This window comes from Eurypyga helias, unplaced genomic scaffold (assembly GCF_000690775.1).
Source record: "Eurypyga helias isolate BGI_N326 unplaced genomic scaffold, ASM69077v1 scaffold16930, whole genome shotgun sequence".
Classification (NCBI taxonomy): domain Eukaryota; kingdom Metazoa; phylum Chordata; class Aves; order Eurypygiformes; family Eurypygidae; genus Eurypyga; species Eurypyga helias.
The window spans coordinates 111,528-132,531 of record NW_010225263.1 but is presented as its reverse complement, the minus strand read 5'-3'; the positions used below and the strand labels follow the sequence as shown (position 1 = coordinate 132,531).

The following is a 21,004-nucleotide window of genomic DNA, read 5'->3' as shown; positions in this document are numbered from 1 at the left end:
TTTTTGTCTGTATCTTAATGTTACTCCCTTAAAAGGACCGGTTGGTGCGTGGCTGGGTTTTCCAAACCACAGACAAAAGTTGTCTGGGTTAGTGGTGGTCCATACACTCTTCCCCGGGAGCTTAGGCTTATGGTTAGAGGTTTGTTTAAATGATATTTACACTGGAGAGGAGTCAGTGTTGGCAGGATACACTGTGTTACCCAAGGAGAAAAGAGAGAGCCTGGGCTTATTGTCCTTTTGTGCTGGACCGGGAAATATTTTTCTACCCGCAGCGTGCACACCAAGGTCTGTCGGTGCCCAATTCTGGGCACCTCTGTGATGAATGGAAGGGTAATGGGTTTAAATTGAAAGCAGGGAGGTTTAGATTAGATATCAGGAAGAAGTTCTTCCCAGAGAGGGTGGTGAGGCACTGGGACAGGTTGCCCAGAGAAGCTGTGGATGCCCCATCCCTGGGAGTGTTCAAGGCCAGGCTGGATGAGGCTTTGAGCAACCTGGTCTAGTGGAAGGGGTCCCGGCCCATGGCAGGGGGTTGGAACTAGATGGTCTTTAAGGTCCCTTCCAACCCAAACCATCCTGTGATTCTATGAAACTCGGGGCTGCTGACGCAGGTGACTTGCTTCTATTTCTGCCAGACCAAGGAAGGGCTGTATGAGGGCAGAGGGGGTTTGAACGGTCATGTTTAATTATTCCTCCGAAGAGCTCTATTTTCAGAATTCCTGTTCTGCACAGATTATCGATACGCATGAGCTGTGAAGCTCCTCATTCCTAATTTTAACCTTGCAATTTGGGAGTGTATGGGGGGGGTGCCTTGTTTGTTTGTATTATTTTTTTAAAGTGAGATTTCTGTGTGACAGCCTGACTCAAACTTCAGGGATCCTTAGCAGAGATTTTTGCTAAAAACTAGCTGGTGAACAAAACCGAACCAAAAGCAAGCTCTTCATTAAACATGTAACTAAAAATCTACTCGCCAAAAAATAAGTACCTTTGAAGGACAGGTTGACCGACACTGGGATTGAATCTCTGATCCCTAAAATTATGTTCTATATCTCTGTATAATTTAGATTAAGCGACAAGGAGTCCTTAGGTAACAGCACTAAGTTTCCTATTTTCTGTGTTTTTTGGGACAAAAGGTGATTTATGTAAGAAATCAACATTTACCCTGCCACTGATGGTATTTTGAGACTCAAACAATTTCAGTGAGTTAAGATATAATAGGGAGAAAATATCCATACAGTTCACCAAACAGATATGCATGTATCTTTTCAGAGAATTGCCTGTGTTTAAAGTTGCTACCACTTCGTTTATCTGACAAATTGGAACACTACTAACCTTTTTTTTTCTTTAATCTCTTATTTTTTTATGAAGCCCTGAATGTTGAATAATTTGAGCCATTGATGTTTGATTTTTTTTTTTTATAAAATTAAGTGTGTGCATGAGAATATATATAGGGCTTCAAATATTATCAAATGTGGGGAAGATTTATCATGCAAAATCCCAAACAGAGTCTTTGCCTTGAAAAACAACACTCTAACATTTCCTTTGCTTTTTTTCAGGTGGATTTGGAGCCAGAAGGCAAAGTGTTTGTTGTCATAACTCTTACAGGCAGCTTCACAGAAGGTAAGGGAATTACTTTGGCTTGTTTCCATTAAGAGCTGGACTCTGGTGTACGCACTTGCCATCACTTACCAGACGGTATAGGAGGGAATGGCATTCTTCACGCGGGCCGTGGGCTGTTGTGCACCAGTCTTCTTGAGTGATGGGGGAAATGTGGGGGGAGCAGTTTGTAATGTTTGTGCCCTCTGCTCTGCTGTCGGTCCCATCTCAGACCCAGGGAGCCAATTCGTGCTTGATCTGGTTCATTTATGTGAAGTTGTCCTTGAAACGGATTGGTTTTGTACTCACACTTTTCTCCTAGGTACCTCTGGAGGGGCAAACTAAAGGAGCATGTTGAACATTTAAAATAGAACATGTTTAAAACATCTGGATGATTCTTATCCCATAATGGTTCCTATCTACTTCATGTGCATTTCTGTTTGAGTCCACTTTGCACAGGAAACTTAGAAGTTTTTTAGCGTGACAGCTGCCCTGAAAAAGTATCTGGTTGGATATTTTCCCTGTGACTGTCTTTTATAGTGTGATGTTTTTAATTTCCCTGATGTTTACTGTGATATCAGCTGCAAGTGTGGAGTTAAGCTCTCCTGGAGGAACCCAGGAAATCTGGCATGGGGTTCAGAAATAGGTTATTTTCTTCTGATCTGCACTATTGTTTTTATTTACTTTAGCTGCGGCCTCAAACTGCATTTGTTGGGGAGTGTTTTCTATACAGAAGCCAAGAATCGAGGCAGGGTCTGCTCCGCTATCTGGTACCTGCAGCCTGGGAGAGCTGGATTTTTAATGCTTTCTCTTGTTCTGCCCTAGGAACTGATTGCTTGGCGTGGAGGCTGTGCCAGGGGCTGTGGCACAGGCAGCCCACCCTGCCATGCTCCGTCTTGGATGTGAGAAAGGTGCAAGCTGGGGGGTGCTTGCTTCAAGGGTTACGGTGGAGCTCTGCTCTCCTGCCTAGCAGTTCCCCTAGCTCACCCCTTGTGCTGGGTGCCCAGGCCTGTCAGTGCCCCTGCCTTTTGTTTTTCGGATGCAGGTTTGAATTCAAGCTGGTGCTTTACTCAGAGCTTTCAGGGAGCTGTCTCGCTTTTGCTGAGCTTGCAGCCAGATGAGTGCTGGGGATTGGGAGCTCCTGCCGCATCAGAGCGGCTGGTGAAGCTTTCGTTTTCTTTGGGTGGTTTGCACCCCAGGAGTGCTCTGCCCATGGCAGAATAGCTGTGGCCTTCTCAAATAGCGTTTGAGCCCAATCCAGTCTGTAATCAGTTGAGCCATGCCTGAGGGCTCAGCAAGGGTTTGCAGGGAGACAGTGACCCCCCCAGCTCTGTGGCATGGAGGCGGTGGCAGGGTTGGCAGGCATCCTTCCCTGTGTGCAGCTGGGCTGCTTCTACTCCTAGGGACCATGAGCAGGGTGTAATCCTGCTTGTGGGAGGTATGTTAGGAGGAAGAACAGAAAGCCTGGCTGGCTTTGACTCCTAAGAAGATGTGTGGTCTGGGAGTGATGGGAAAGACAAGGAATATCATACCCTGGGACGGCAGCAGGGCAGAGGACCAGAATTCGCTTTTCCAGTGAAATTCATTTTCCATGTAAAGCTGGACAGGCCACATCGCATCACTGCAACTGTCAGTTCTTTGCCTGTCAAGTAGCAATGCATATTTTACTCTGCCCAGGTATTAACTCTGGGGTCTGGGAACTGCTCTCACATGCCTAAAATGTTAACAGACTATTTACCCTTTCTTCCCTAAGGAGATGCTCCCTACAACTGTGTTTTGACACAGAGACGTGAACTTTTTCAAGTTCATTTTAGAAAAAAAAAAAAGCATTATATTTGTAGCCAGAGAACAGGGAGTGTGCAAAGGTCTGCTAGGAAGACGTGGAGGACTTTTTTGCAGGACCAAGGTAATGACTCTTAGAAGTAATAGGAGTGAAAAGGACATTAGAAATTGTCTTTAAATGCCTATGCCACCGCCGATGGTGTGAGTTGTATTGAGATCAAGAAACTAGAGGGCTTTTACTGGCCAGCATGCCAGTTTGTAGCCATACAAAAGCGTGTCATGCTTGGACATTTAAAGCAGGGTTGAGCAGGGATGGTGAGCTTGATCATAAATCCAGAGCGTGGCTCAAGCTTATGCTGGTGGCTTAAGTTGTTAAGGCATGTTGCTAACAAGGTCTCAAAGATGAGAGATGGAGAACTGAAACGTTTGTCCCGCTACTGCTTTCTGAGGAAAATGGGAAATGTTGGAAATAATTTACTTCTCTTTCCTCTGCCGTTATTGAGGATGTGTGGCCTTGCAGAACAGGAAGATCAAAGGCAGCTCTTGGGGCTTTTCTTGACCAGTTAGTCCCATATGTGGTCACATTTGGAGTGTCCAAGAATAGACGTAATCCAGGGCAAGCCTAAGTGCAGATACTGGCTTCTCCCAATGGTTGGATAGTGGAGGCATCCATCAGGGAGAGGTTTCCTTTTGGAAAATGGTGAGGTCTTTCATTAAAATTATGTTTTATTCTATTTTTTTCCTCTTTTTTTTTTTTTTCCTCCTGGAAATGTGAAGACTCAGAATTATATTTGTATAGCCAAATTCAGGGTCTCAGCCACCATCGTCTAACTCCAGTAAAGTAAAAGCTCAAAAAATGTCTAAAGAGAGAGTGGGGGGAAGGAAGCAGAAAAAACAAACCAAATAAACAAGAAGCTTGAGATGTTACGTCCATCTGAGACTGAACTATTTGTTGTCCTAGAAAGCTTACCCAAAATAGAGAGCCCTGCTGGCGTTGGCAGCGTGTCCTTTCTTTAGTTTCAGGAGTGGGTTTTTTTTTTTCTTTTTTTGTTCTTTTGGCCAAAAGTTCAATTTGGTTCTGCTTCACCTACAGCAGGGATGGGGAAGAAGGGTGACCCTCCTGCAAGGGGTGCAGCGTGCCTGGCAGAAGCACTCGTGTATGGTCAGGATGAAGGCGGTATAGAAAATGTACAGCTGGAAGGAGGTTAGTCCTTTGCAGGTTCCCATATGGCTCTTCTGTCCATCAATGTTAAACTGCTGTTCTGAGGCAGGGAAATATACCCATTTCACGTATTAAAGATTTGTGTAATTTTTCAGGAAGAGAAAGGAACAGAGCAATAAGAAGTGAGGGAGGTCTAGTGAAATTATCCCTGTCTATCTTTATTTTCTCTTCAGGATGTATTTGTTGCTGTGCTAAGCTATATCTGATTATATTAACTCCCCTCATTCAGCTGACATTTCCTGTGTAAAGCCACCAGTGCAAAATTAAAATGAAAATCTCCTTACCTCGGGAGATTACTTCTCCAAGCATCACCATGTCTCTGCCAGCCGTGCTGGGTCCTGGTGGCCCTGGCAGCCGGCTGGGGTGGAGGAAAGCACCCTCTCCTCCAGCCCTCTCCCTCGTGGACCCAAGAGCTGTTTCACTCCAGGCTGTTGTACACAGAAGATGAGGACTGACACTTCAGGAATTGCTTAGGGATGGATTTCCCCCTCCAACACCTCCCTCCCTCATATGAATTTATTTACTCTTTCCTTGGTTTTCTTTATTTTACCCTGCTTGATGATAGGATTTTTTTCAAGTCATCAAAATCACAATTTCTTTTAAATAATTCCTGATTCTTTTTACTCCAGATGTTAATAGTTTGAGGTCTCCCGCAGTGGTGTCTTTAACGTTTCTTACCTCTATCTCTCTTTGTGTCTCCTTGTCCCTTTCTCTCTTAAAAATGTGCCTTCTCCGAGAGGTCTGTCTTTGCCGTAGACAGGCCTCATCCGTGGATGTGCGGCACATTACCTGCTGGGGATGGGACTGGGGCTCAGCCTCCTGCACGTGGGACCAAGCAAAGCTGTAGCTGTCAGAAGGCAGCTCTGGGGGTTGTAGGACCTGAGCTTTACCTGAACCATTTGTGTCCTCCCTCCATGTGATGACCCATGTGTGTGTCGGGATGTCTGAGATAATCCACAAGATGTCAACTCTGTTTTGAGCCTCCTTTAAAGGAAAATTTATCCTTTATTGCTCTCTAAAACAGGTAGTGTTGCATAGGGCTTAAAGTTTGCTAATGTTGTTCCTCTTCTCCTAACCTTGGCCATAACCATTTCCAGGTGGACAGCTTCTGAGTAGGGTTGTCACCACTCCTGGACAGCATCTGGCAGCACCCTGGCAGGGAGACACCAGTGATGGGGGGGCCATTGCAGTTCTCTGGTGTGGTGTGCTCCAGTGCTGCTTCTCTGTGCTCTCCCAGGGTGTCACCTAGGTCTCCCTGGCCCTGGTTGAAGGTGACCTGGTGCCTCTGTCTTTGGGACCTGTGTTGTCGATAGCAAGTGACTCTGATGCTATTGGGGTGCCCTGTTGGGTGTTGAGCAGTCGGTGGTATGAATTCAGACCAGCTCTCCGCTTTTTGTCTCTGCTACTGAATACTGGTTCCAGGGATTCAGTAGCAAAGGGCAAGCCATGAATTACTTTATTCTTGGGCAATGGGTGATTGACTTGACACAGAAAGCCTTGGAAGGAGTGTGGGTGAGCTACTCCTGCTGGTGGTGCTTCTGGACACCTGTGAGAAGCTAGCAGAGATACTCAAGAGCAGGTGATCGTCCATGGGTCAGGGTGTTTCACCATAGCAAGGCCAGACTGGACACCAGAAAGCCCCAGGTATGTGCCTGAAGGATGGCATGAACCTCTCTCCCTTGCAATACTGGAGTTCCAGAGCAAGGCGAGTCCCCTCGCAGCTTTGCCTACGAGGAGCGTTGCTGTGCCCTCGATCTGCCACCTCTCTTGCTATTTGCCCTTTTTAATTTTGAGCAGAACTAATGAAATTAACACAAATAAATTATTTGACTGAATTAATGAATGAATCAAGACCTCTAGAAAATACAGTGCTTCTATTTTCATGCTTCAGACCTTTGCAATTTGCCCTTTTAATTTTTTTTTTTTAATTGTCACTCAAAGTGATAATTCTGGCTTGAAGTTCAATTTTAATTTCATCACTGTGAGGCAAGTAATGGTTGTTGCTTTTCTTTCAGTGTCAGGAAAGACAAAGACAAATTTGAATTCTGGGCCAGAAATAGAACAACGAGAATATTTAAAAGCCAAGTGACTTGGTAGAGCAGATATAGCACCCATTGCTAAATATTTAATGTTGGTAGGCTTTGCAGCAGCCAAGAAGCTTGAACCTGCCTCAAGAGCAGGAAACGCTTCTTTATTTTGCAACTGTCATGCCATGTATTTGGGTTGGTTTGTTCTCGAGCATGAAGTTTTAGTCTTTTGCTGCCTTTTTTTCTTAGAATACCTTTTTGTGAAGTGGTTTGTGTCTTATGAAATAGCATTTCCTCATGCAGGCACCAGATCTGTAGCCTTAGTCTCAAATGATTTATAGGTTTTGTGCGAAGAAGATCCTTATTCTGTAGCTCCTCAGCCCCACGAAACTCCTGGTTACAAATATGTTATTAGGCTCTTGCACAAGAGGGGGGCAAAAAAGATGTTTACCAGTCCCCTGTAAACTGCAATAATGACTCTTTTGAGCCTTTTTTATAGTTAAATGAATAATTATTGGAAACTAGGAACCAGGAATGAAAAATGTCCTGTTTTCATCCCCTGGCTAGTTGGGGCACTCTTCTATTTTGTGTTACTAGCCCAAGCGGGAGAATTTTAAGGCATGTAGTAGACACTGTCCAGAGAACCTTCTGATCTGAATAGGCAATATCAGTGCAGAATAGGATAAAGTTTTGCTATCTTTCATTCACGATCTGAGAACATGGAAGTCTTTAATGTCTAGCCCAAAGTCTTATGTGACAGAGAGAAGATGTGTATTTTATAGCCGTGTATTTTTTTCTGATGTCTACGCTTTTTCCAGTGCTTTACACTAGTCACATATGTACATGCTGCAGGCAAGGGATTTCCAGATGTACTCCATGCTGGTTCAACTCTGCATTTCCAGATGGAAATAGGTCAGAACAATGTCGAGTCCCACAGGGGAGAAAATATACCCTAAAAGACTGAGTCCTTGCAGAGACCGGGGATGTCATCCACACATGCTGTGCATCTCTGCGTGGGAAGCAGGTGAACGCCACTGGATCCCCAGCCTTGCTGGAAGTGTCAACCAGGTTGAAAAGTGAAAGGCAATTCCAGAGGCTGATCTTGAAGGCCTGAGCAGGTATTGATGTCCTGGGGATCACACTCTGCACTCCAATGGAGATGTGTCAGCCAAGCCAACAGGAATAAGAGCAGCTCCATCCTTGTTCTGAAGCCTCTGTGAGTTTAGCACAGGGATGTTACAGTCTTGGCAACACTGAGGATCTCAGGAGAGAACTTCAAAGTCAGAGAGACCATGAAGAACCTCTTGGAGATTCATTTCACAGGAAGGAGTCTTTGGGTGTTCCGAGGAATGTCCTTCAGGCTGTGAGTTACCAGAAGAAGGGGCTGTACTGCATCTTCCCGAGCGCTGCCTTTCACTTGCCCTGTTCCAGCTGACAGTGGCATGAGAAGGGGTCACTGTAATGAGAGACAGCCCAGCCTTGAAAGATAGACAAAGTGGATCAACTTGAATAATTATTATTGTTTATTGTGGGAGGATAGTTTAAGGTGGTTTTTGGTTTGGCTTTTTTTTTTTTTAGTGGAGCCTTCAAAATGTACATATTGCATTTCACATTTACATATTGCAGAGAGAACCCAAGTATTTTTGCACCCTGCCAGTCTTATATGTCACACATGCCTCTCCACCATTTAGAAGAAAGAAGGAAAAGGCAAGTTTAGTAAACTCTGAATTTTCACAGGAAAAATGGATTTCAACAGGGGTAAACAAACAAAAGACTGTTTATTCCTGATTGCTGGAAGGTCTAGGTCCTGGGAAATGAAGTGATTTGCTTGGTGTTATGGGGGGAGTTTAATGGAGAGCCAGGAGGTGAGCAGCATCCCAGCCTGCTGCATATCCACAAGACCACCTTTATTTCTTGGAAAACGATCCATTTGAGCACCTACAGCCGTATGTCTAATGCTGAGAGGTTTTTCAGCAGTAATTCATAATTTAGCAAGGTCTGCCAACTGCTTAGATACCCAGACAGTGTAAAAACACAACAAACAGCAATATCAGGGTTAACTTCACTTCCTCAGTGGGCTGTGTTTTGTCTGGGCTCTGAAACATAGCTATAAATATGCAAGCTTGCAATCTGCTCTGGGATTTCAGTGTTCCTGGCTGTAATGAGGAACAGCAATTTTTGCTTTATTTTAATGTGATTCCTGGAAGAAGTGACGGTGGTTCCCAGAGGAGCTTAAATCTCTCTGCTCGGCCTCGGAGGACAGCATTGCGCTGGAGCGGGTGTTTGTGCCGCAGCGGAGCAGGATGGCAAATGTGGGCTGAAAGGAGCAGAGCACGAAGCCTTTGGGGTGGGGACCGTGATCCTGCGGCAGGGATAATTACAGCAGCCCTATCCCCGGCTGCTGCACCCTGCGCTGGGGGATGCTGTTTCACGGCCATCTCCCTCCGTGGACGTCAAGGGCACCTGGATGATGCCATTGGACTGGGATGGAGGGGGGGTGCCCTGTGTACCACAACACCTCATAGCTGCACCTGAATTCCATAGCCCACAGTTTGTGAGGTACCTGACTGATGAAATAGATAAATGGCTGTCCAGAAGCCCCAGTAGTTTACCTAGGGTCACCCAGTAAAAGTGTAGCAGAAACTGGAGGAAAAAAACCCCAACAAACCACCCCATCTGTTGTTTTTTTTTAACCTCACCTCAACCAACTACAAAATTAGGCTGTGTCCCATTTAATATCCTGGTCTGCCAATGCTGGCTGCTGGAGAAGACTCCTAATTCAGGTGGTATCACCACAGGCAAAGGTGTTTCTTGTGCCTGGCAGCCTGTTTTGTCAGGCATCCAGAAGTCCCTGTGGCCTGCTCGCCGTATGGGGCAGTGCTGGACTCCATATGGGCGGATCTTCTGGGCCTGTCGGCATGACAAGATGCGCGAGGTAACAAGATGCTGATGTGCCACAGTGCTTAATTACCTTGTTTTACCTGGAAGGTATTCATACATCGTTAGGGCTTGCGAGGGGCAAAGTTCCCTCTGGCCCTGCAGACATGAGGATCAGCAGCAGCAGTCATCTGCCCATTGTGGTGCCGGGGCAGTCGATTCCTGCACCTCAGTGGAGTGGGGCAAAATCTCATCGACAGCCAAGCAGAGTGGGGTCGTCAGCCTTGGGGAAGCTGGCACAGAGCTGTAGGAAGCAGAGCTTGTCTTCCAGTGGTGTTTTCAGAGGCAAATCCTCATACTCGCCATTGCTTCCGTTTTGGGTTGTTCCTGAGTGTGCCCAGTGTAAAATGCCAAGTTTCCTGCTCTTCAGTGCCAGCTGAAAAAGTTTTATTTTCTGGAGTACTTCAGCTGAAATCATTCAGTTATTTCCAGTATGAGATGCCGAATCAAAATACAGCTTTGGGCAAAGAGATCCTGATGTTTTTTTGCCACGGCGACCTCAAGCTTGGCAGAGGAGAGGTGGGAGGGATGAGAGCCTCTGCCAACTTCATCTGCCTTCTCCTTTCTTTGGGAAAATCTACCCAGTTGTGATCTTTTGGGAGAAAACGTATGAGATCAGTGTGGCTTTGAGGGCTGTGGCCACCACCTGCACTGAGCAGGTTCCCACCTCGGTGGCTGCTCTTCCTGGCACTGCCGGCTCTGCTGGCCATTGTAGATATGGGACTGTGGGGCGGTTTCATAATTGTAGGTAAATCTGCCTGTCTGAAAGGATGCTGTCGGGTTTCCCTTGGGCTGACCTCGTGTGGGGCTGGTTCTGCACCAGCTGGCTGGACTGGGGAGCTGAGCAAAGCTGGAACAGGGGTGGGGGTTGGTGTTGGGCCAGATCTATCTCCTGGTTCAGCTGAGCGCTGGCCCGAGGAGCTGTGGCAGGGTAGGAGGGAGGAAGGCAGGACATCTAGCTGAGCAGGTGTGCTGCTCTCCATTCCTCTCTGCTGGCACACAGGGCAAGGACAGTGAATGGTGGAAACACTAGGGAAAGGCACTCGAAGTAATAGAGCTGTAGGAGTCTTGAGGTAGACAGAGACAAAATATAAGGAGAGAGAGGAGGAAGTAGGAGACTGGGCTGGGGAGTGGTGATGGCTGGGTGTGGACAGGAGCTGTAAGGAGGAAGCCTGAAGAAGCTCAAAGGGTTAAAGAAAGTGGGAAGGGAAAAATATGGACAGATGGGTGGTAGAGGAGCTGCAGAGGATGAAGAAGGGCTGCAGCGGAAGAGTTGTGACCAGGAAAGCCCATTTCTTGCTAAAATCTGGAACCAAGTTTTAATCCCAGAATCTCAGCTCTTTTCTGCCGTCTAGCTGCCAAACTTGTTGAGCAAGTGTGTGTCCGTTGCCACTACTGGATCTGCACGGCAGAGCATAGTCCTTATCTGGGAATGATTCCCCTGTCAGTGCTACCCTCTCTGTCTGGATCTGTGTGTCTGAAACCACAGCCGTGCTGGTGAAGCAGGACTGTGGAGGGGAAAGGCTGCTCCAGTTCCAGTGGATGAACTTATTTCTAATTATGGTTTTCATTGTTTAGAAAACTTAGGAAATTGTCTTAAAAAACTTTTTACATTTGAAGGATATTACTAATACTAGAAAATTAAACTCTCAAAAGTCAGGAAATGCAGTATTTTTGTGTCTAAAACTTATCCTTCCTATGTGTTCAATACAGACTTGCAGCTCACGCTTGCAGATCAGCAAGAACAAAGGCAGAAAGATGTTTCTTCTCCAGCCTGCCCAGCTCAGAGGACTTAGGTGGTGGGTGAGGAATTTGGGGTTCAGTCTGGTTCTACACACATTTTTACCTTGTCTCTGGTCACTTGTGAGTTAATAGTTAATAGCTCACTTGTGACTGTTAGGTAAGGTGAGAAAGACTCCAATGTTGCATCCAAAAGGGGTGATGATAACTTGTATGAAGGCCATCGCACACCTGTGTCCCATGCGGCGATGTCCCATGCAGGGCCGAGTCCAGCAGCACCCAAGGCTTCAGTACTGTGGTTTAACCCCCCTTAGCAACTAAGCACTACCCAGCTGCTCGCTCACCTCCCCTCTCCCCTGTTGGGATGGGGGAGAGAATCAGAGGAAAAGGTAAGAAAACTCATGGGTTGGGATAAGAACAGTTTAATAATTGAAATAAAATAATGATACTACAACTACTATGTAATGAAGATATTACTAATAATGGTTATAACATGTAATGAGAAAGAAAACAGCAATGGGAAAAAAAAAGTGATACATTCACTTACCACCCATGGACTGACACCCAGCCTGTCCCTGAGCAGTGAGAGCCAGAAAGAGCAAGGATCCAGCCAGCTCCCCCAACTAATATACTGAGCTTGGAATCATAGCATCATAGAATGGTCTGGGTTGGAAGGAACCTTAAATATCATCTAGTTCCAACCCCCCTGCCACGGGCAGGGACACCTTCTACTAGGTCAGGTTGGTCAAAACCCAATCCAACCTGGCCTTGAACACTTGATGTCATATGGAATGAAATGTCCATTTAGGTCAGCTGTCCTGGCTGTATTTCCTCCCAGCTTATGTAGAGAAAAAGGGAACACAGGTGCAGCATCGGAAACTGAAAAAGTCCTTGGCTCAATGTAAGCATTGCTTAGCAACACCTAAAAACATTACTATATTATCAACATTCTTCTTGGCACAAATCCAAAGCATAATAGCCTCATGCTAGCTACTGTGAAGAAAATTAGCTCTACCCCAGTCACAACCAGCATACTTGGACTGTGCTGTGAGGAGTGCAGAGCCTGGATGTAAGGGATATGGACCCTACAGAAGGCACCATGAAGCCTGGCTGACTTTCCCCTCCCCCCCCAAGATTGGTTTCACGCCCCACATTACGCCAACGCAGCTGTTTGTGGGGTGCATGGCAAACCAGGTTTGGGAGCTAATCTGTCTGGAAATGACTATGTGGAAAAGGGAGTGCTGGAAGGAGGGCAGGCTGTTGTATGGGGGGAGAACTGCTTAAATCTGTGTAAGGGCTGTTGTGAGCATCAAACTGCAGGCTGCCTTTCATCTGCTGTCATTTGAGCCTAAACAAATTCCCACCTATGTGTTCCTTCCCCATTGGGAGACTGGCAGAAAGATGATAAGAGTTGCAGGCTTTAGGTGTCTCTCACAAGCTGTTGGGAAAAGTGACTTTCTTCCCACTCACCCATCTCTGCCTGTTTGTTAATCGGGAGAGATGGGAGAGCCTGTGGGGAGGCACAATATGTATTTCTTACTGCTGCTTTTACACCTGGTGGGAAGGGTCACCCATCTGCGAGAAGGAAGTTGGGTGGTGGCGCTGGTGCCCACTGGCAGGGTCCTTCCCTTTCTGTATGTTGAGATCTTGAGCCAAGGCAAACAACGTCCTCTCCATGTGGCACCCAGCGTTTTGAAAGCTGTATTTGTATGGATTTAGGACATCTGCTTTTGAAATCTCAGAAATGTAGAAATGTGTCTTACAGGGTGAAAACCCCGTTGGGGAGGAGATGGGGAAGGAGGATAGATCTGGCTGGGTTAGCTGTCGGGGACAGCTGTCTTCTGAAGGCGCCGCTCCTCCTGGCCTGCAGCCCTTGGGAAATCCCTCTGGGAAGTGACAATAATGTGCTAGCACTAGGAGAGGTGCGGTGCGTGGCAGAGCAGTGATGGTCTGTGCCATTTGCGGAAGTGTTTTATGATGGGCTGTGCAATGAAGCCAAATGTGATTGCTGGCTTGAGCATCGAGTATTTCCTTGGTGGGGACTGTCTCGATGAGAAGAAGAGATGCTGCCTTTTGGCAGGTACCTTCATGGTGGCAATAAGCTTGGAATACAAGAGGCTGAATTTTGTTTTTTGACAGATGTTTTGCTGCGGCAGTGTCTTGCTCAGCCCATGGTATGTGGGAATCTGCGTGGGAGAGTGACATGGTAAACAACCTGCTTTTTAAGGCTGTTGCAATTAGAGAACTTACTAGCAAGCTGCCATATGGAAATCTCAAGAGTACTGGGATTGGCTGTGTAATCAGAGCTGAGTATGTGGCCAGACCACTTGGGCTGTGTCTGTGCAACTGTTGGGTGACCAGTCGACCAGGAGAATCCAGGTGTTGCAGGGTGGTGATTCAGGTGTTTGGTCATCCTCCCAGGTGAGCACAAGGCCAGCACACTTCCTGGGACTGGGGAAAGGCCAAGACATTGCCCGACAGCAGTCGGAGGCCCCGACAGCAGAAAAAGAGGAGTATTAAACTTGTCCTACTTAATTAGCTCTCCCAATTAATTTGTTCCTGACTAGATACCAGTTGGGTTACAGTTTGCTTTCCCGCTGAGAGATGCGGTGCCCTTGGTGAGGAAGGCTTGAGTGTTTTGTCCTAGGGATGGCTGCTGTGTTGAGGAACACGGTTGCCGTTTGTGGAATTGCTGCAAAACTTGGGGTCCCTCTGGACACAAGCTGCTTGATACTCCCATTTCAGCTGGCTTTCTGTTGATCCTGGCTTATTTGTGAGATTTGTCTCGTGTTACATTAGGAGTATTTTCCTGGTCCTCCTCCTTTGAGACAGATGTTAAGCCTGTCCTTCTGGAAAATTGCACTGCCTGAACATAAAGGTGTGAATTTTAAGCAGATTTAGTTGAGTGCAAAACAACACTTGTTTGTGGTGTGGACGCTCTTGTTTTAATATCAAAGTGGCTGATTTTAATTCTGAAGCTGGCCACATAGCCTAAAAGAAGGATGTCCCCAGAGCATCTACTTAAAAATAGCTTTAAACTGCATCTGGTTAAAAATAGGCTGAACTTGGAGCTCGTGCTTCCCTGTGTGGGTAGGGCTTCCTAATAGCATGTTGTGATACCTACTACAGAGCCGCCTACAAGCATGTGAGTTGCTGATGGTTACAACATGCATGAGCCCCGAGGCGCTGGGAGTAGGGGAAGGTTCAGGATCTCCCTGCTGTTTGCCCAGCCTGCCAATTCTGCTTTTCTCAAGGATTTTGCACAAGAGCTGGTAGCTTTGACCTATAGATGCTGCCACTCCATCAGGACTACTTCTGCTTTGTAGCCAACATAGTTTGAAATCTTCTGAAACTTATGGTGCAGAGGGCTTCTGGCACATGAATTAATCATGGAAAAGATCAAAGTTGCTTTGTTAGCTTTATTTTCCTGTTTTTAATGAATAATGTATTTAAATGGTATCCTTCCCTAATAAATCACATCTCAACATTTTTCTGTTGAGTTTAATAGGTGGGAAGGACTAACAGGAGGTTTTACAATGGAAATTCACTTGCCTAAGCACAAGGAAGTAATGATGATGATAATTGGCAAGGGGAGGAGGGAGAAGAATCAGTTCGTTAAGGCTTTAATGAGCAATGCAGTGAGAAGTATGAGGTACTAGTATTATTTGCACATCTCAAAGTAAGGACGAAGATTGTCCACATCTTAGGATAAAATGGAGACTGCAAGCAGATGTGCCGTTCTGCCTGCAGCTGAAAAGGGAGGCACAATACGGCCTGTTTCTCGCTGTTCATGTAGGTCAACTTAAATTTTCAGTCATGGGAGATTTTTTTTTTTCCCCCTGTTGCCTGCTTTTCCCCCCAATCGATGTGACGGGGGTGGGTTATGGAGTGGTTGCAGATGGAGTCATGCCAGCAGGTCTGAGGAGGGAGCAGTGGGGCTGGGGCAAGGGTGTCTTCACCCAGCTCTCCTGCTGCTGGAAGACGACCTTTGAGGACACCCAGAGGGAAGTACGTATCCGTTATCTTGCTGGATGTGACCTGACTGACTTATGTTGCTTTCCAGTTACAGGGTCTGTCGGGGGCTCCAAAGGGCTCAGTTCAGTGCTCAGGTTCCTGCTGTCTCCCTCAAGTCCCTCCTCTAATTTAAAATGAAATCCTTCTCTCCTGGCATTTCCTCTTTGTGCAAGCTGAGACAGTTGTTCTCAGCTATTACCACCCCAGCCTGGTCTCTCTAGCAAACAGAGAAATATCATGAGGTTACAATCTCCAACCAAATGCAAAAGCTTGCAGAGATGGAATGATAAAATGGAGCACAAGTAAAAGCTTTCCTGCGCTTGGCAGAGAAACAAGCGCAGGGTGAAAAGTAGGGCTGTCCCTTCCCTCAGTGGTGTAGCTGTGGAGAGAAGGGAGAGGGAAGTGCGGGGAAGTGGCTGTCTCCTGCAGACACAGCCGTCTCGGCAGCCTTTCTGCAGCCTGTGGCCTGGAAAGCGCAAGCGGGCAGGCATGCAGTGCTCTCCCTGTGAGAACCTGGTCTCTATGGCACAGGGTTGCTCAATCTTCACTGAAGTCTTTTGTTATCCTCAGTATCCCATTTGTTCAGTTCATTGTTACTCACTACAAAAATGAATGGGAAGGCTGTTCCATTCATATTTTTCAGCCTTGCGCAATGTGCTGCAGTGCCTCGGTTCGTAGCTGTCAGCGTCCTCAAGCAGAAATGTTCTCAGAAATAATTTGTTAAAGCAGATGTGGAGAACAATATTTTTGAGTTACCCTGTGCATGTCTGGAAACCTGCGTGGCAATCATGATTAAAACTCTATGCAAAATACCCTGTGTGGTATTCATAACTGGTTGGTAGACTCGAAGCGGCAGCAGAATACTTGCTTTAAGAGTTTCTCAAGCCACCTTCTTCCTCCTCTCTCACGTTCTCACAGACCTTATGCAAACGTAAAAAGCAGCTATTCCTCCTTCAGCCCCAGCACTAGGCCTTGCAGCCCCCTCCCCTCGTGTGCATGTGGATGGCGCCCAGCAGCCACGTGCTCGTCACTCTGGCTCTGCAGAGCTGTCCTGCTGTCCCTGGCACCGCTATGGCCAAGTGCAACAGACTGTGAGTGAAGAAAACTGAACGCCCCGCAAAGGTCCAGGGCCCTGGCTCCACACTGATGAGGTGAGCGGTAGGGTTAGCAGTGATGGATGGAGCAGAGCTCAGCTGGTAAGCCTGGGAAGCACAGAGACGTGTCCTCTCAGCTTTGCTGTGTCACTGGTGCCACCAGAGCTTTGGTGTCGTTGTGTAATTCCAGAAACAAGCCTATGACTGGCTTTTTGTGGCAATAGCTGAGCACTGTCACGCTCACTAATCTTGGTGTGTGAACTTTGTTGATCCTGTTCTCACTGCTTCTGCACTGAAACACCATCATTCAGCCTCGGTACGCAAATGCTGCTAATCACAGAGAGCTCAGGGTGTGAGCTGAGATGAATTTATGGCCTTGACTTGGCAGGAAAACATGGAGGATGGATCTGCCCTACTTCAGCACTTGGACAACAAACACAGACCTTGCCTCGAGTGTGAAGTTCTGCGTGATTTGATGCAGGGATGATTACATGTTTTTGCATTTCCAAGACTGCTGATAATGCTGTTTCATCCTCATGAGTAGCAAAACTCTTATTTTTTTGGATTCAGAGCATCATTGTTCCTTCGTATTCTTTCAGACAATATTGATGTGTTGTCATTTTAAAAGATGAGTTGCCCATTAATGTGGGTTTTCTGTGAAGTCGTAGAAGACAACCTAGTGCTGCCAGCACCAGCTGGCTCTTTCTCTGGTCTTCATACAAAACTTTATCCAGTTTCAGAGGGGAAAACAGCAGCGACATCAAACGTCAGTCCCAGCCTGTGATTGATGTGGCACATGTTTGCTTTGCATTGAGCCTCTCCTGGGGTTTGAACAGATCTGGTTGTGTGCACAGATTGGCACAGGCAGCAGAAGGACAGAAACTTTGATGCACGTGAAGTGGAAGAGAAGTCCGGTGTGGTTAACACGATCCCAGCGGATGTGGCTCTTTTCCAGCTGGCCGATTCATGCGTCTGAGTGACTTTTGAGGAGAACTGAAGAGAAAACTTTGCAGTAATGAGGAAAAGCAAGACTTTCACTCTGCAGCACTAGTACTAGGGAATCAGAACAATAACCAATGGAAATACCACTTTGGGTTGTAGCTTTTAAATCTTTTTTTTCAGTCAGACTGCCAGCTGCTTCAATGCTGTGCTGTGTTTATAATGTTTTAATTAGTTAGGCTTCCTGTGGTTTTGACCATCCATGGGATTATGGTCATAAAGCTCTTGGTTACAAGATACCAAGTCTTTTTTAAGGGATTTTTGTCAGAAGATTTGTATTTTCCAGCTTGGAAAATAAGCATCTTGGTTCAGCCTCTGTTTATATTCAGTAGAGGTGAGGGAGCCCGTTGTTAGGTAAATACTGAGAGAACACCTGCATACCGGTGGCTGGAAGGCGGGTGTGTGTATTCATTTCCCCTCCGTTTGTTTTGTATATTCTTTTTCTACAACACCCATCACAACGCACCGTAAGAGCGTGAGCTAGCTGAGCGTTTAGCCCGATGTGAAATCACTAAATGCTACAGGAGTTGCGAGAGGCGAGGGGTCTGTCAATCTGCTGTCTTGCTTTTTGCAGCCTCATAAGTTCAGTGTTTGGTTTCTGCTCCACGCTCACGTACCACTAGGTGCAACAGGATCTTGCTTGCAGTGCTTCCAGGGGAGCATAGGAAAACGTGTATACTGTTACTGTTACTAATAAAAAAAGGCTTAGTTAAGTTTTCATCTATTGGCATTATTGCTTTAAGGCTTTTTACACTGCTTTTTTTCATATCTTTGAAAGAAATAAAGAAAAATCCCATTGGCGTGTATGGGAGAGTAACACTAGAAATTGTCACATGTTGGGATGTACACGAATGACCCTGTACTCAGCGCTGGTGAGGCTGCACCTCGAATCTTGTGCTCAGTTTTGTGCCCCTCACTACAAGAAAGACACTGAGGTGCTGGAGCATGTCCAGAGAAGGGAACGGAGCTGTGGAAGGGTCTGGAGCACAGTTCCTGTGAGGAGCAGCTGAGGGAGCTGGGGGTGTTCACCCTGGAGGAGGCTCAGGGGACACCTTATCACTCTCTACAGCTCCCTGAAAGGAGGGTGCAGAGAGGTGGGGGTTGGTCTCTTCTCCCAAGGGACAGGACAAGAGGAAACGGCCTCAAGTTGCGCCAGAGGCAGTTTAGATTGGATATTACGGAAAATTTCTTCACCCGAAGGTCAGACATTGGAACGGGCTGAGCAGGGAGGTGGTGGAGTCATCATGCCTGGTGGGATTTAAGACGTCGTGCCTAGGGACATGGTTTAGTGGTGGACTTGGCAGTGCATGGTTTATGGTTGGACTTGATGCTCTTAAGGGTATTTTCCAACCTATGTGATTCTATGACCTTTTTCCATGCCGGTGTTACAGCAGCAGTTGATAGCACGATGGTGAGATTGCTTTCCAGTAGATGAGACCTGACAGGCTTTAACTTCTTGAGACAAATAGTTACACACACAGCACTTCATTCTGCAGTAATTCCTGTGTCTTACTGCTGTGGTTACACCACTGTGAGGACTTAATTGAAATACCCCCCAGAATAAAATATGGGGGAGAGAGAAAGGGGGAATCTCTGGCCAGGAAGGGCAGGACCAGGTCAGCTCACAGGGCAGGTAGGGCAGCGTAAGGGTGCTGAGTGGGTACGCGGTGTGCTAGTGCATGCAGATGTCCTCAGATGACTTGGTGGGTTATTTATTCTCCTCTCCCTCTGCATGCATAATTTCCACTGCCATAAACATGTGTTAGGCATGAGTGGAGAGGAGGAAAGGGTAAGAGGCTTTTTAGTATTTAACTTTGTAGTTACTTTTGCACTTATCCAGGCACAGTCAATACCCCATAGTTACAGACGTCCAAATTTAACCGTGGATGTGGACAACTCTCTTCACTGTGCAATTACTTGACCATTTTTATAGCAGTATTTTGACACTTGAACCATTCATGGTGGTTGTTGCTTTACTAAAGATTAGAGGCTTTTAAAAGTCTGGGTCTCCTAAAGTGGTCTAGAGCTGCTTTGTTTTGTAAAATGCTTTCTGCATGCAGAAGGAAAAATATATGTTCCATAGGGAATTGGCCAGAATGCAGAACACGAGCGGTAAAATGTTTTGTGATGACTTTACATCCTCTGACACTAAAGGGGAGAGACACGAGGGGCTGCTGCATTGGCCAGATGTGATGGGTGTGAGTCGGGGAACTGCCGTCTCGGTGGTTGGGTAGGGGGGTGGTTGGTGTTCCATAGGGAATTGGCCAGAATGCAGAACACGAGCGGTAAAATGTTTTGTGATGACTTTACATCCTCTGACACTAAAGGGGAGAGACACGAGGGGCTGCTGCATTGGCCAGATGTGATGGGTGTGAGTTGGGGAACTGCCGTCTCAGTGGTTGGGTAGGAGGGTGGTTTGGTAGCGATACGTTCCACCATTTCAAAATCACTTGCATCTTGTTGGAGGGTTGAGCTTGCCTGCTCCATGATGTGGTGTGTGGGATGGGTGAGCGCCCAAGCCCTCTGAAAGAGGGATTTATTCTGTGGGATGCGGTTGTATGTCTAGATCTACTGGAGCAAGTGGTAGATGGTCTCCTGCGGCTACGCCCGGGTGTGAGGTCTGGCTGAAGTTGCGCTGTGCTCTCCTTCCTCTTTGTTTGGGACGGCATCAGGTAATGGGTGGAGCGGTACCCAAAAGAGCTGATTGTATATGAAAAGTAATCCAGACCTTGCTGCAGTCAGTCTCCTTCTTAGTAACACTTAGATTCCTTATCATGTAATGTGAGGTGAATGTAAGCATGGGTGAGGATCACCAGAAAGATAAGCAGTATCTGGAGAAATTGGCAGGGTAATGCAGCATAGCGTGGGAAAATGTGGGATTTGAGGAACATTTTAAATATGAATGATGCTTTAAAAAAAGCAACCCAAAGTCGCAAAGAGCTTCTGGCATGTATTTTAATGAAAAATGGGTCTGTAAGATGAAGCTGGTACACTGCATATGAGATACCAGTGCCTGGAAAACAGGAGTGGGAAACCAAGTACAGCTCAGAGGAAAAGGCTCAGGGCTGGCCATGAATGAGATCCACCAGTGGAGCCAGCATGAAAACTTCCCTTCCGCCCATGAGAAAAAGCAAATGCCTGTTGTTATTTGGCCTTCCTGAACCATTTCAGAATTGCGGTCTCTGAAGGCAGGCGAACCCCAGGGATGCACAGCAGTGTCCCCCTCGGTGGCTTTGCGGGACCAGTGTCCCCTATTCCTGGTGCAAAGGGCTGATTTGCTTTTGGCTGCGTGTGGGCTTCTCGCTGCATGGGAGAGCACCGGGGGGGCGCAATTACCCCATGCTGGTCCTTGAGGGGAACCGTAACTAATCCAGAAACTACATGAGCTAAATTGGGAACATACTCTCTTAAACTCTGGTAGACGTGAGTGCGTGAACTGAAAGTGCATCAGCTGTTGGGCTGCTGCTGGAGCAGATGGTATGGAGCGAGCTGGTAACTGGATTGCTTCTTCAGGTGATTTACTGACGTGCTCATTGCCCACTCACAAACCCCGCTCTGCCCTTTCCACGCCTTCGAAGTTCTCCTGTACGTCCTGA

General features: G+C 46.8%; 1 protein-coding gene across 1 annotated transcript in view; it reads left to right on the top strand.

Annotated features, from left to right (window-relative positions):
* Positions 1–1,553: 1,553 nt before the first annotated feature.
* LOC104507553 (protein kinase C eta type-like) overlaps positions 1,554–21,004 on the top strand; it is a gene marked incomplete at its 5' end in the record, with an annotated part of 89,389 nt that continues 69,938 nt past the window's right edge. The window contains 1 exon segment of the mRNA XM_010148880.1: positions 1,554–1,617. Coding sequence (XP_010147182.1) covers positions 1,554–1,617 — 64 coding nt within the window.